The sequence below is a fragment of the Gopherus evgoodei genome, chromosome 8 (assembly GCF_007399415.2).
Source record: "Gopherus evgoodei ecotype Sinaloan lineage chromosome 8, rGopEvg1_v1.p, whole genome shotgun sequence".
In the NCBI taxonomy this organism is placed as follows: domain Eukaryota; kingdom Metazoa; phylum Chordata; order Testudines; family Testudinidae; genus Gopherus; species Gopherus evgoodei.
The window spans coordinates 70,857,644-70,872,334 of NC_044329.1; the positions used below are offsets into that span (position 1 = coordinate 70,857,644).

General features: G+C 43.8%; 1 protein-coding gene across 6 annotated transcripts in view; it reads left to right on the top strand.

Annotated features, from left to right (window-relative positions):
* VAV3 (vav guanine nucleotide exchange factor 3) overlaps positions 1 to 14,691 on the top strand; it is a 248,589-nt gene that overhangs the window by 201,133 nt on the left and 32,765 nt on the right. For all 6 annotated transcript variants that reach the window (XM_030574176.1, XM_030574178.1, XM_030574177.1 and 3 more), the window contains one exon: positions 10,903 to 10,968. In XM_030574176.1, coding sequence (XP_030430036.1) covers positions 10,903 to 10,968 — 66 coding nt within the window. The remainder of the gene's footprint in view (positions 1 to 10,902; positions 10,969 to 14,691) is intronic.

A 14,691-nucleotide genomic window follows, 5' to 3' on the forward strand; every position in this document is an offset into this window, starting at 1 on the left:
TAACAACATTGTTCACCTGGAAAAAAATCTTCCAGTATTGGGGAATTATATATGAAAATACATATACTATACTTAACGGGGATATCTGCATGTGGGGGTCTCTAGGGAGTAGTTACCTATTTGCTATGATTGACTATTCAGTAAATTTCCCCATAAATGACCCGGAAGAAAGTAACTGAGGATCCTATGCACAGTCTCATGAAATGTTTCTATTTTGTCTTGAAATTGAATTGAAAGAAATTTCGTATAGAACCTGAGCCCAAAGTAGGTCTGCAAACTGCTTTTGTCCTAGTATGAGTTTGGTTGCCATCTGTTTGATATATATTGCTAGGGCTGATTTGAGATATATCTGAGGACATCTGTTGTGATGTCAAATGAGGAGATGTGTCAAGGATTTTTCCCAAGCTCTGGTCCCATTTGTTGCCAGAAGTTATGAGACTCTGTATAGTGTAATCTTCTTTGGTGCCTGCTGAAGAGTTGATGGATAAACATTTTAAGGTGCAACTTCGCAGAATGTGTCAGTTCATAAGTGTGGGCCAAGTCATGTTAGTCTTTTTTGAAAATGCGTTAGGTTGGTAGAGCTATTAGGCTGAGATTTTCAAATCTATCTAGGGGATCTGAACAGCCAAATCCCATTAAAATTATCCAAATCCTGTAGGCAGTTATGAAGATCTCAGCCTTAATGTTTAAAAAGAAGCTCAGTTTTCATTGTCAGTGGAAATTTGTGCTATATGAAATTTATTATCCTTTTTGTATGTTGCTTATACGTCACATATTGCATGTAACATGTTCTACACTTTGTTACCTCTGAAGGCCATTTGGAAACATCAACACAGAATGTGTGAATCTAAACAGACGGACTCCACCCTCCCTGTTTCCAGTCCTGGAAACACAAGTACCAAGAGAGCTAATCTCTCTTCCCCCTTCACCCAGAGGGTATGCAAAGTTAGGCTTAGTAAATCTAACACAAAGAGATTTTCCCCCTGACTTCTTCCTCCCACCAATTCCCTGGTGAGCTGCAGACTCAATTCCTTGGAGTCCCCACTAAAGAAAAACTCCAACAGGTCTTAAAAAGAAAGCTTTATATAAAAAGAGTGAAAAAGGACATAATATATAGTCTCTGTATCAAGGTGGCAATATACAGGGTCAATTGCTTAAAGGGAAAAAATGAATAAACAGCCTTATCCAAAAAGAATACAATTCAAAACATTCCAGCAACTACACACATGTAAATACAAAAAACCAATATAAACCTATTGTCTTACTATCTTTGTACTTACAACTTGGAAACAGAAGATTAGAAAGCCAGGAGATAGAAAAATCACTCTCAGAGCCGAGAGGGCACAGACACAAGACAAAGAACTCGCACCCCAAAACTTCCCTTCACCCAGATTTGAAAAAGTCTTGTTTCCTGATTGGTCCTCTGGTCAGGTGTTTCAGGTTACTCCTTTCCAGGTGAAAGAGACATTAACCCTTAGCTATCTGTTTATGACAGTGAAAAATTATTCCTCTTCTCTAAATTTGCAGACTTGCTTGGAAATGTTCAGATTACAAGAAATGTTTTACATTTTTTGACCAGCTTAAATTATAAAACCTGGTTTCTTTTCACTGTTATTGCCTAAATCTGTGGAGAGATTAGCAATTTCTCAATCAGAGGATGATTTATTTAGCCATAGCCAAAAAATAAGATGGAAACTGGATACTGTACAACCTAGTGTTAACTTTTCAGCTTTGCACAGTCCTAGCTGTGAATGAGTCCATTGAAGTTAATGGAAGTTGCAGATCTAAACCTCAGGCAGAACTCTGGAAATTTAGGACTACTGTGCAAAATGGTTCCAGGAAACCTCCCCATTAAAACAGGTTCAAGAATAATGAATCATCCTCTAATCTCACTGACAAGTGTCATTTAAAGTAGCAATCTGAAGGTATTCATTGCTTCTTTATACGCTGCAAGCATTCTGTAATATAATTTCTTTAGCAATTTAGCCCAGATATTTACTACTGCATTTGGGATGGCCTTTACGGCTTTTGTTAGAAGGAAATTGACTACTCACTCATCGCATGAGAAACAGTTAACAAGGAAGAGACGTGCAGTTGAAAGAAACGATTAGCAAACTTGAGGTGCAGTGGTGCGACAAATCTACTGCTAGTTGCGATGGTCTAGTGCCTATGCACTCAGTACAGAAATTCTCAGTCATATACCTGACTGCATGCATCACAGTTTTTTATTCAAGGTGACATGGGACCTTGAGGGATTTAGCAGGATATCTAAAAGTAAGCAATAATCTAGTATTTTAAACATAATTAGGAATGAACAAAAAATTATTCAAATCAATCCTATAATCAGCAAAGAATTTTAAAAACAAAAAGCTCCTTTCAGCCTGCTGTAATTTTTATACACTAGATTTTTGAGGATTTTTAAAACTCCCACAATTATATGAAACAGGCAAAGCTTTTATTTAGAAGTGCAGATAGTCCTACAGGCAGAGTGGTGCTATGGTCATGCTAATTTCCTGATATGTATGACAGCTACCTTGTGTTGGCTAACTTTGTTGATAGCTGATTTGAAAAAGTAATCAGAGTGATATCTTCCTTCCATGCCTGGATGACCTAGTGGGAAGATGACTGTTTCTCCACAGCCCATAAAATACAATGCAGCTGCACTAAAGTGGCCACTGGCACATCCCCAGAATACAGGAGGTCCCCACTCTCACCTGCATGGGCCTGCCCCTGCCTGTGTCACTCCTCACAGGATGCCACTCCCATTTCAACTGGTGTCCTCCTGCATTCACATAGATTTGTATAGTTCACTAAGCCAGTGATCATCCCCTCCCTGCCTCAGGCCAGCAAAATGACCACTATGTATTGCTGGAGAGAGAACTGCCATGGAGCAGTGTGCCATACTGCAAAGAGAACATGGAGTACTTCTCTAGGCAACCTCGGGTTGCCAGGTATCTGGTTTTCGACTGGAATGCATATCAATAGTTCTCTCACACATTGTATTCTGACTAGTGCTCTTTACCCCTTCCTCACCTTGCTACACATTTCTCTCTATTTGGAATCAGTGACAGTTGCTGTGATCATTACCTGGGTGTGATAAATTGCATAGCAATCTTCCCAGGAAGATAATGTTCCCATTGAATATGCTTACGGCACTTCAATTCAAGAAAACTTCCAATTTTTCAAGAATGCTCATTTATTCTGCTCCTTTATACCTCCAGCTCCACCCTTGTTTTAAATTCCTGAATGATGGTTCATGTGGTGTGTGATGGTGCATTAATTTCAACGGGAGTTAGGCACCTCGGCACTTTTGAAAATCACACTAGGCACCAATCTGGATCTTAAATTGACTGAATACCTTTAACAATCTGACCTTCAATGCCTAAATATAGATTTAGGAGCCTAACTTTGGGCACCTATGTTTGAGAATGCTAGGCCTAGCCCAGTTCTGAAAGGGCTGCCAGACCTGGTCACAGATGTGCAGTTTATGGATCTGAAAGGCTTTTTTTTCTAGCTTCCTTACCTTCAGAAGGCAGTCAATCCATTGGTAAATGCCAAAGTATAGTGCTTTAATGAACAGTTTACATTTGGTTATGAAGAGTTGATAAGAAAGTGAGTGGAAATATGAGGGGTTATGAGTTGAACTGTTTCAGTTGAACTGTTGAACTGTTCTTTCACATATTCCCAAAATATGTAGTTACAGCTGTACACACCAAGTGCATGTGTGTTTAGGGATTTGTGACTCTTGGACCACTTCTAGTATGTGACTCAGCAGACATACTTATTAAAGTTAGGTAAAGCCCATTATAAAAAGCAATCTTGGTTAGTCGCTAACTAGTGGTGATACATGATGGGGATAGGTGGTAATGATAATTGCAGTTGGGTTGTATAGGAGTTCCACCAGCTGATACTGTGCTGAGTCAATGCATTCTTTCAGTTGCCCTACACCAGCATTTGCCCACTTTTGGCTTTGCTTCAATATAATTCCATCCAAGTAGACTTTCCAGAAGACTGTGAACCCAGGGCTCAGTTTAGGTGGATTATCTTAAATTGAATTTTTCTGGTGAATTGACTGTCCTGAATGTTGTTAAAAATTCATTGCCACTGTGCATGGGATGTGGTTCCATCTGAATCTTTGTTCTAAACCATCTTTGGTCTATTGAAAGCTTTTAGATGTTAGGGGCACATGAGAGATCTTGCTCATTTAATTTAATATAAATCAGGTCAGGATATTTTGAAAAGAAGCTTTGGTTTTGGGTTACTGCATCAATGCAGCTCTTAAACTGACTGTATTTATCCATCTGATCATCTGGCAAATTCAAATCATGCTGACGTCAGAAATGGTTTATTTTCCCAAGACGTGAGGGTGGTGATGGATTTGAAAGGAAATGTCCATTATCTTTAATGAGGATTTCTGCATAAATCTACCAGATCTCTATCAGGGAAGACACTCTGTGCCTCCCAGATCTTCTGTTTCAGGCTCCCTGATTATTGAAAAGATTAGTGCTGGGACAACAAAATATTAAGTTCTTCGAGTGCTTGCTCACGTCCATTCCAATCAGGTGTGCGTGCACTGCGTGCATGGTCGTTGGATAGTTTTCCCTTAGCAGCTCCCATCGGGTCGGCTGTGGAGCTCCCTTGAGTGATGCCTTCATAGCACTCAATATATGATCCTGCAGACTCCCCCTCAACCCGCCTTTCAGTTCCTTCCTACTGTCCGTGAAGGCCGTTGGAACTTGCTCATGTGACAAAGTTCCTCCTCTACCTTGGTGGGTTCTGCGCTTACTGGCAGATTTGCTCACCTCAGTGATCTTCCCCACAGTCTGGGTCAACTTCTCCTGTGTCTGATCAGGAGTTGGAAGTTTTGGGGGGACCCCGGGCCCACCCTCTATTCCGGGTTCCATCCCAGGACCCCGTGGATTGCAGCTGTCTATAGTGCCTCCTGTAACAGCTGCACCTCCCTGGGCTACTTCCCCATGACCTCCTCCAAACACCTTCTTTATCCTCACCACAGGATCTTCCTCCTGGTGTCTGATAACGCTTGTACTCCTTAGTCCTCCAGAAGCACACCCTCTCACTCTCAGCTCCTTGTGCCTCTTGCTCCCAGCTCTTCACACACACTTCCTCTCCTCCGGCTCCCCCCTCCCTGACTGGAGTGAGCTCCTTTTTAAACCCAGGTGCCCTGATTAGCCTGCCTTGATTCGCTGCAGGTGTTCTAATCAGCTTGTCTGCCTGAATTGGTTCTAGCAGGCTCCTGATTACTCTAGTGCAGCCCCTGCTCTGGTCACTCAGGGAACAGAAAACTACTCAGCCAGTGACCAGTATATTTGCCCTCTACCAGATTACTGTACCCCACTGGCCTGGATCTGTCACACTGAGCAAGTGCTCCCTTAGCGTTCTTCTGTTAGTCATTACAGCTTATAGTTCATGTAATAGTTAATGTAGTACAGATAGTTAGTTTAGATAGTTGGTTGGGAGCGGGGTCTCTCCTCAATCCCTAGCCCCCCTTGGGCTATGGGGCATGCCACGAGCACAAGGCTTTAAGCCCTGCAGTGCTTGTAATAAACCTATGCCTATCCGTGACTGTCATGGTATAATCCCCACTCTGAACCTTAGCGTCCAAAAAGATGGGGTACCAGCATGAATTCCTCTAAGCTTAATTACCAGCTTAGAACCTGTAACGCTGCCACCAACCAGGAATTACAGTGCCTGGTACACTCTGGTCCCCCCAAAACCTGGCCCGGGGACCCCCAAGACCCAGTCCCTCTGGATCTTAACACAAGGAAAGTAAACCCTTTCCTTCACCGTTGCCTCTCCCAGACTTCCCCTCCCTGGGTTACCCTGGAAGATCACTGTGATTCAAACCCCTTGAATCCTGAAACGGAGAGAAAAATGCACCTTCCCCCCTCCTTCTCTCTTCCCCTCCCAGATTCTTCCTGAGAGAAAGTAATCCTGGCACAGAGAGAAATCAGCCTCTCTCTCCCTCTTCTCTCCTTTCTCCCCACCAATTCCCTGGTGAATCCAGACCTAGTCCCCTGGGATCTCACCAGAATAAAAAAACAATCAGGTTCTTAAACAAGAAAAGCTTTTAATTAAAGAGAGAAAAACAGTAAAAATGATCTTGTAAATTTAAGATGGAATAGGTACAGGGTTTTTTAGCTATAGACACTGGGAACACCCTCCCAGCCTAAGTATACAAATACAAATTAAAACCTTTTCAGCAAAATACCAATTTGAACTCCTTTCAGCCAAATACACATTTGAACTCATTCCAACCAAATACACATTTGCAAATAAAGAAAACAAACATAAGCCTAACTCGCTTTATCTATCTAGATAAATCACTAGTCTGATTTTATAAGAGCCTGTATTGGAGAGATTGGAGAGAAACCTGGTTGCACATCTGCTCCCTCTGAGCCCCCAGAGTGAACAACCACCAAACACTAACAGCACACACAAAAACTTCCCTCCCTCAAGATTTGAAAGTATCCTGTCCTCTGATTGGTCCTCGGCTCAGGTGACAGCCAGGCTCGCTGTTCTTGTTAACCCTTTCCACGCAAAAGAGATATGAAGCAGTTTTGTTCTATTAACTCTTACTTATCTGTTTATGACACCCTCACAACTCTTGTCTAACGTGTCTGGGGAAAGTGCACCAAACTGAATGGTGCAAAATCTACAGGACTTTTCATCCAAAAAGGAGCATGATTTCCAACTAAAACAATTAAGGGAATCTGCTCTCTGCCCACAGCCAGCTGCGAACCGCCAGGACCCAGCACCAGGCACGCCCATATGGAGTGCTCCAGCATCCGTACGTGACATGGTGCTGAGGAACGACTGTACCACAAGAGACCCTTGGCAGCAGCACTTCCTGGCACCGCACCCAGGGATAATGGCCCAGCACCGCTCAACTTCTCTGGTGCTGCACAAGAGACACAAAAAGGCCGAAAGAGGGTGCTTACAGGTACCAATATCTGCAGGACTGTCAGGGGATGCACGGGCGCACCCCAGAAAGGACCCGGTGCTGAGTCAGCATGAGTCGGTGCCATTGACTTTGGTACCCCGCAGGGGACCATCGAGTCCGGAACGGAGAAACTCTTTGACAGGGCAATGCCAGGTGGAGGTGTTAGAGCCATCCTCCACCCTGGAAACTTTCGAAGCCGCCAAAGACCTCATCAAGATGATGGCTGGATAGCCCCCAGCTCTCAGGGACAAGCCTCCGGTGCCAATAAGACCAGTACAGTCTAGAGGCAAGGTCGCTATGATGCAGCGCTTACAGTCCCCAGCTCGGTGCCATACACGGTGCCGCTCTCAATCACCTTCGCCGTGGCACTGCTCACCGGCACTGAGTCCCACTAGAGCACCTCCAACACCGGCAACACAACACTCCCCTCCTCAGCACTGAGGCCAGACTGATCCCCGGTGCCAGCAGAGGATCAGCACCGACCCGCAGCACCAGGCCTTCATCCTTGATCACTGGCACCGGATACCCGCTACTGGTCCCCAGCAAGGTCATCCAGACACCAGTCCCGCAGTTCATCACGGCACCGGTTGTCGGTGCCTAGGGCCTCGGCACCACCATGGTCCTTGCGATCGGTATCTGCTTTCTTGGAGTCTGATGCCAACTTGTACAACTTGATGCACAGACGACATAGGTTCAAGAGGCGATGAAGGAAGGCGCTGCAGCTGCAGTGGCAGCCCCCCGGTGCAGTGGCCCTTTTGGACCCCCTGGGCTTACCATCAGGCCGAGGGTACATTTTCAAGGGGGTTGAGATCAGTAGCATCAGAACAACAGCCACCCTACTCTCCTAGGGACAGGCCTACGAGGTATCTGAGGCTATTCTGTCCCAACTGCCCCTTCAGTCTCCAGTCGCAGCAGAGGCGACCCCAAAACGGGACCAGCCACAGAGTCAGGATACAGCTTCCCAGGCACTAGGTAACTGCCACAGAGATGTTCACTGACCAAGAGGAGGTCAGAGAATTGGAGGAGTAGGAGGACCTGGTAGCCCCTCTGGCCTTCTTGTCCTCTTCCCTGATGAAGCTGCAGCAAGGGCGTCAGCTTCGGGCCCTCCTCCGATTGACCATAGGGCATATCAGGACCTCCTTAGGCAGATTGCCCATCACATGGGGTTGCAAGTGGAGGAGGTGGCAGAGGACCCCGTTGTGAATATTCTCGCACCCAAAGGTCCATCACAAGTAGCTTTGCTTTGATCAAAACAACAAAGACTGTTTGGCAGACCCCAGCCTCAATTTTGCCAACTGCCAGGGGTGTAGACCCATTCGCTGCCCAGAGCAAGAAGTGCCCAATGTTCTGCTCCTTCCAGAAACACAGCCTGGGTTCAGTCATGGATATGTTTCTGCTTCTCTGGGGACCACTTCATATATGCCTTCCCATCGGTCCCACTTGTAAACAAGGTGCTGCTCAAGATCCACAGGGACACAGTGGAGGTGATTCTGCTGGCCCCTGCATGGCCCGTCAACATTGGTACACCATGCGTCTGGAACTGTCAGTGGACACCCCAATCATGCTACCACTCTACCCCGATCTGATCACTCAGGACCACAGTCTCCTCCATCACCCACACCTCCAATCCCTGTACCTCATGGCCTGGAAGCTTCATGGTTAAACCCCATGGAGCCCCTACATTTGGAGCCGGTAAGGGAAATTCTACTCGAGAGCAGGAAACCTTCCACCAGGGCTACTTATCTAGCCAAGTGGGAGAGATTCACTTGCTGGTGTGTCCAGCAACACCCCCCCACACTCCAGGCTTCTATACCATTCATCCTGGAGTACCTTCTGCATCTTAAACAGCAGGGCCTATCTGCAGCATCTATCAAGGTACACCTTTCTGCTATCTCAGCCTTCCACCCAGGAACGTCTGGATGCTCTGTATTAGCTAATTCATGGTAGGATGTTTCTTCAAGGGCTTGGAATGCCTATATCCACAGATTAGGCAACCAATTTTTGCATGGGACCTTAATCTGGTCCTCACCAGGCTCATGGGGTCCTCTTTTGAACTGCTGGTGACTTGCTTCTGCTCTATTTGTCATGGAAGGTGTCCTTCCTGGTAGCCATCCCATCAGCCAGACGGGTGATCAGATTAAAGCTCTGACCTCTGGCCCACCCTATACGGTCTTTCACAAGGACTAGGTACAGCTCAGGCCTCACCCAGCCTTCCTCCTCAAAGTAGTGTCCCAATTCCACACTGGTCAAGACATTTTTCTATCCATCTTCTATCCTAAGCCTCAAACCGAACCCAGAAACAGAGACTGCACTCACTGGATGTTCAGAGAGTGCTAGCATTCTACACTGAGGGCACAAAACCATTCAGGAAGTCTTACAAACTGTTTGTGGTGGTAGCAGACCGGATGGAAAGACTCTTGGTCTCATCTGAAAGAATATCTTCCTGGATCACATCCTGCATCTGCACATGTTACAAGTTAGCCAAGGTCCCAGTCCCAACTCTTAGGGCACATTCCACAAGGGCACAAGCCTCGTCAGCTATGTTCCCGGCCCAGATCCCGATACAGGAGATCTTCAGCAACAACTTGGTCATGGGTGCATACGTTTACCTCTCACTATGCTATCATCCAACGTGCCAGAGATGACGCAGCATTCAGCAGGATGGTGCTCCAGTCAGTGATTCCTTAACTCTGACCCCACGTTCGGGGTAGAGCTTGGGAGTCACCTGACTGGAATTGACGTGAACAAGTCCTTGAAAAAAAAAAAAGACAGTTACACACCTTCTCATAACTGTTGTTCTTCAAGATGTTGTTCACGTCCATTCCAATACCCACCCTCCTTCCCCTCTGTCGGAGTAGCCGGCAAGAAGGAACTGAAGGGGAGTCAGGTTGGCAGGGTCATATATTGAGCATCAGGAAGACCCCACTCCAGGGGGCTCCACAGCCAACCCGACGGGAACTGCTAAGGGAAAACTTTCCGATGACTGTGCATGCAGCACGCGCACACGTGACTGGAATGGGCGTGAACAACACATCTTGAAAAACAGCAATTGCAAGAAGGTGAGTAATCGTCTTTTTGCAGTACATAGCACTTACATACTGCAGTGCTTTGTCATTCAAGGGTCACAAAGTGCTAGGTGGGTCAGTATTGTTATCCTCATTTAGCGGTGGGGAAACTGTCACACAGCAGAGATTATATGACTTGTCCAAGGTCACATTTTCTTTGCTGCAGTGTTTACTCAAGTGTTGCCCCTAATACACAACTCTTCACTCGAGTGTGGTGGTGCTTTTAAATCAAGTTGGCTGAGGGTACAGGCTGCTTCTTGAGTTAACACAACTCATCAACTGCTAAGGACTTGTCTGCATGGGAAGTTAGTGCCCAGCAGGCTACAATGTGAATTTACAGCACTAGCTACCCTGCACTTACTCTGCATGTGGACAATCTTACCATGCATCAGAAGTGCCTCTGTGTGCTTTAGGTTAATATGTTTTAAAGTATACTAAGCTAACCATCTTAGCTTGCTGCTGACTAACTTCCCTTGTAGACAGGCCCTCACACAATCACACTGTACAGCTCAAGAGTTACTTTGCAGCACATGGTTGCTCACACTTCAGATGGTTAACTCGAATGTAGGTAACTCGAGTTAACTCTGCAATGAAGATTTAACCACATGAGTCAATGACAGGATTGGGAATTAGAACCCAGATCTCCGGAGTCTAATCCTCTCACTCTATCTACCAGACCATTCAGATTTAACCATTTGTAATTATTACTTAGTTACAGAAGTCAAGAAATTATTACTTTACAAAATTTGAGTAAGACTGGCACTGAATTTTAGAACTTTTGCTGTTTGTTTATGTAAATGAATCTCTGTGCATACAGGATTGCTTCCAATCTACACAGTCATTTGCTCACAATGGGAACTTTTTGTCTATTTCTAGGGTAGAAATCTAGTCACAGGGGAGCTTGGCTACTTTCCAAGTGATGCCGTAAAGCCTTGCCCATGTGTAAGTACAAATGTTTAATTGTCTTTGTCAGTATAATAGTTTCCTCATGAACATTCATAGGAAAAGTTGCCTGGTTCATACCAAGGTTTCATTAATCCTACCTTGTGGGAAGCATTATTTTAGTTTTTGTGCTTGTATGTTACATTCGATGTTGTTTAAAAATATAACATTCTAATGCTTTTGGTTATTGGATTTAAATTGTAAGTGTTAAGGAAACATGCTCAAGAGACAGATTTTAACTTTTGGGAGTTTAATAAATTAAATTGTCTAAAGAGTTTTCAGATAAATACAATCAGACCATAGAACAAATATATTGTGCAGTAAAGCTGTTGGGTTTTTTTTTACAGTGAGATGAAAATACTGTGCTTTTAATCTGTTTCCCAGTCACTTTGGGTTACAGAGAGAGATTACACCATAAATAGTGAGTTTAAAAAAACCCCCCATAAAAGTAAAAATAGAATGAAGAACAAACAAATGAATGAATAAACCCTCCAACCAGATCTTTCAACATATTTTTGTGTCCCTGTATGCTTTGACCTGCCTGTGTTTTGTGTTAAGAGGACAAATACTCTCAAAATACTAAAAACTGCAGCAGGATAACAATAAGAAAAAATAATTTACATTATAGATTCATAAACTGTAGGGCTGGAAGGGACCTCGAGAGGTCATCGAGTCCAGTCCCCTGCCCTCATGGCAGGACCAAATACTGTCTAGACCATCCCTGATAGACATTTATCTAACCTACTCTTAAATATCTCCAGAGATGGAGACTCCACAACCTCCCTAGGCAGTTTATTCCAGTGTATTAACCACCCTGACAGTTAGGAACTTTTTCCTAATGTCCAACCTAAACCTCCCTTGCTGCAGTTTAAGCCCATTTCTTCTTGTTCTATCCTTAGAGGCTAAGGGGAACAAGTTTTCTCCCTCCTCCTTATGACACCCTTTTAGATACCTGAAAACTGCTATCATGTCCCCTCTCTCTTCTCTTTTCCAAACTAAATAAACCCAATTCTTTCAGCCTTCCTTCATAGGTCATGTTCTCTAGACCTTTAATCATTCTTGTTGCTCTTCTCTGGACCCTCTCCAATTTCTCCACATCTTTCTTGAAATGCAGTGCCCAGAACTGGACACAGTATTCCAGTTGAGGCCTAACCAGCGCAGAGTAGAGCGGAAGAATGACTTCTCGTGTCTTATTTACAACACACCTGTTAATGCATCCCAGAATCATGTTTGCTTTTTTTGCAACAGCATCACACCGTTGATTCATATTTAGCTTGTGGTCCACTATAACCCCTAGATCCCTTTCTGCCATACTCCTTCCTAGACAGTCTCTTCCCATTCTGTGTGTGAAATTGATTGTTCTTTCCTAAGTGAAGCACTTTGCATTTATCTTTATTAAACTTCATCCTGTTTACCTCAGATCATTTCTCCAATTTGTCCAGATCATTTTGAATTATGGCCCTATCCTCCAAAGCAGTTGCAATCCCTTAGAGTTTGGTATCATCTGCAAACTTAATAAGCGCACTTTCTCTGCCAATATCTAAGTCGATGAAGATATTGAACAGAGCTGGTCCCAAAACAGAGCCCCGCAGAACCCCACTTGTTATACCTTTCCAGCAGGATTGGGAACCATTAATAACTACTCTCTGAATATGGTTATCCAGCCAGTTATGCACCCACCTTATACTAGCCCCATCTAAGTTGTATTTGCCTAGTTTATTGATAAGAATATCATGCGAGACTGTATCAAATGCCTTACTAAAGTCTAGGTATACCACATCTACCGTTTCTCCCTTATCCACAAGACTCGTTATCCTATCAAAGAAAGCTATCAGATTGGTTTGACATGATTTGTTCTTTACAAATCTATGCTGGCTATTCCCTATTACCTTACCACCTTCCAAGTGTTTGCAGATGATTTCTTTAATTACTTGCTCCATTATCTTCCCTGGCACAGAAGTTAAACTAACTGATTGGTAGTTTCCTGGATTGTTTTTATTTCCCTTTTTATAGATGGGCACTATATTTGCCTATCTCCCATGATTTTCCAAAGATAATAGCTAGAGGCTCAGATACCTCCTCTATTAGCTCCTTGAGTATTCTCGAATGCATTTCATCAGGCCCTGGTGACTTGCAGGCATCTAACTTTTCTAAGTGATTTTTAACTTGTTCTTTTTTTATTTTATCTTCTAAACCTACCCCCTTCCCATTAGCATTCACTACGTTAGGCATTCCTTCAGACTTCTCAGTGAAGACTGAAACAAAGAACTCATTGAACATCTCTGCCATTTCCAACTTTCCTCTTACTGTTTCTCCCTCCTCACTGAGCAGTGGGCCTACCCTGTCCTTGGTCTTCCTCTTGCTTCTAATGATTTTGTTGTTGCTTCTAATGTATTGATAAAAAGTCTTCTTGTTTCCCTTTATTCCTATAGCTAGTTTGAGCTCATTTTGTGCCTTTGCCTTTCTAATCTTGCCCGTGCATTCCTGTGTTGTTTGCCCATATTCATCCTTTGTAATTTGTCCTAGTTTCCATTTTTTATATGACTCCTTTTCATTTTTTAGATCATGCAAGATCTTGTGGTTAAGCCAAGCTGGTCTTTTGCCACATTTTCCATCTTTCCTATCCAGCGGAATAGCTTGCTTTTGGGCCCTTAATAGTGTCCCTTTGAAATACTGTCAACTGTCCTCAGTTGTTTTTCCCCTCAGTCTTGATTCTCAGGGGACTTTACCTATCAGCATTCTGAGCTTACCAAAATCCGCCTTCCTGAAATCCATTGTCTCTATTTTGCTGAACTACCTTCTACTCTTCCTTAGAATTGTGAACTCTATGAGTTCATGATCACTTTCACCCAAGCTGCCTTCCACTTTCAAATTCTCAACGAGTTCTTCCCTTTTTGTTAAAATCAAATCTAGAACAGCTTTCCTCCTAGAAGCTTTTTCAACCTTCTGAAATAAAAAGTTGCCTGCAATGCAGTCCAAGAACTTATTGGATAGTCTGTGCCCCACTGTGTTATTTTCCCAACATATATCCGGATAGTTGAAATCCCCCATCACTACCAAATCTTGGGCTTTGGATGATTTTGTTAGTTGTTTAAAAAAAGCCTCATCTACCTCTTCCACCTGGTTAGGTGACCTGTAGTAGACTCCGAGCATGACATCACTTCAAGTCAAAGTTGCAGAAACTATCGGAAGCCTGCATCCCAAGAAAGGGGGAAAACTCATAGGCAGAAGTTGTAGACTGAGCTGGATGAGCAAGCATTGTAGGGAGGTGATTAAGAAAAAGCAGAAAGCCTATAAAGAGTGGAAGATAGGCGGGATTAGCAAGAAAAGCTACCTTATTGAGCTCAGAACGTGTAGGGATAAAGTGAGAAAAGCCAAAAGCCAAGTAGAGTTGGACCTTGCAAAGAGAATTAAAACCAATAGTAAAAGGTTCTATAGCCATATAAATAAGAAGAAAACAAAGAAAGAAGTGGGACCACTAAATGCTGAGGATGGAATGGAGGTTAAGGATAATCTAGGCATGAACCAATATCTAAACAAATACTTTGCCTCAGTCTTTAATGAGGGTAATGAGGCGCTTAGGGATAATGGTAGGATGACAAATGGGAATGAGGATATGGAGGTAGATATTACCACATCCGAGGTAGAAGCCAAACTCGAACAGCTTAGAGGGACTAAATCGGAGGGCCCAGATAATCTTCATCCAAGAATATTAAAGGAACT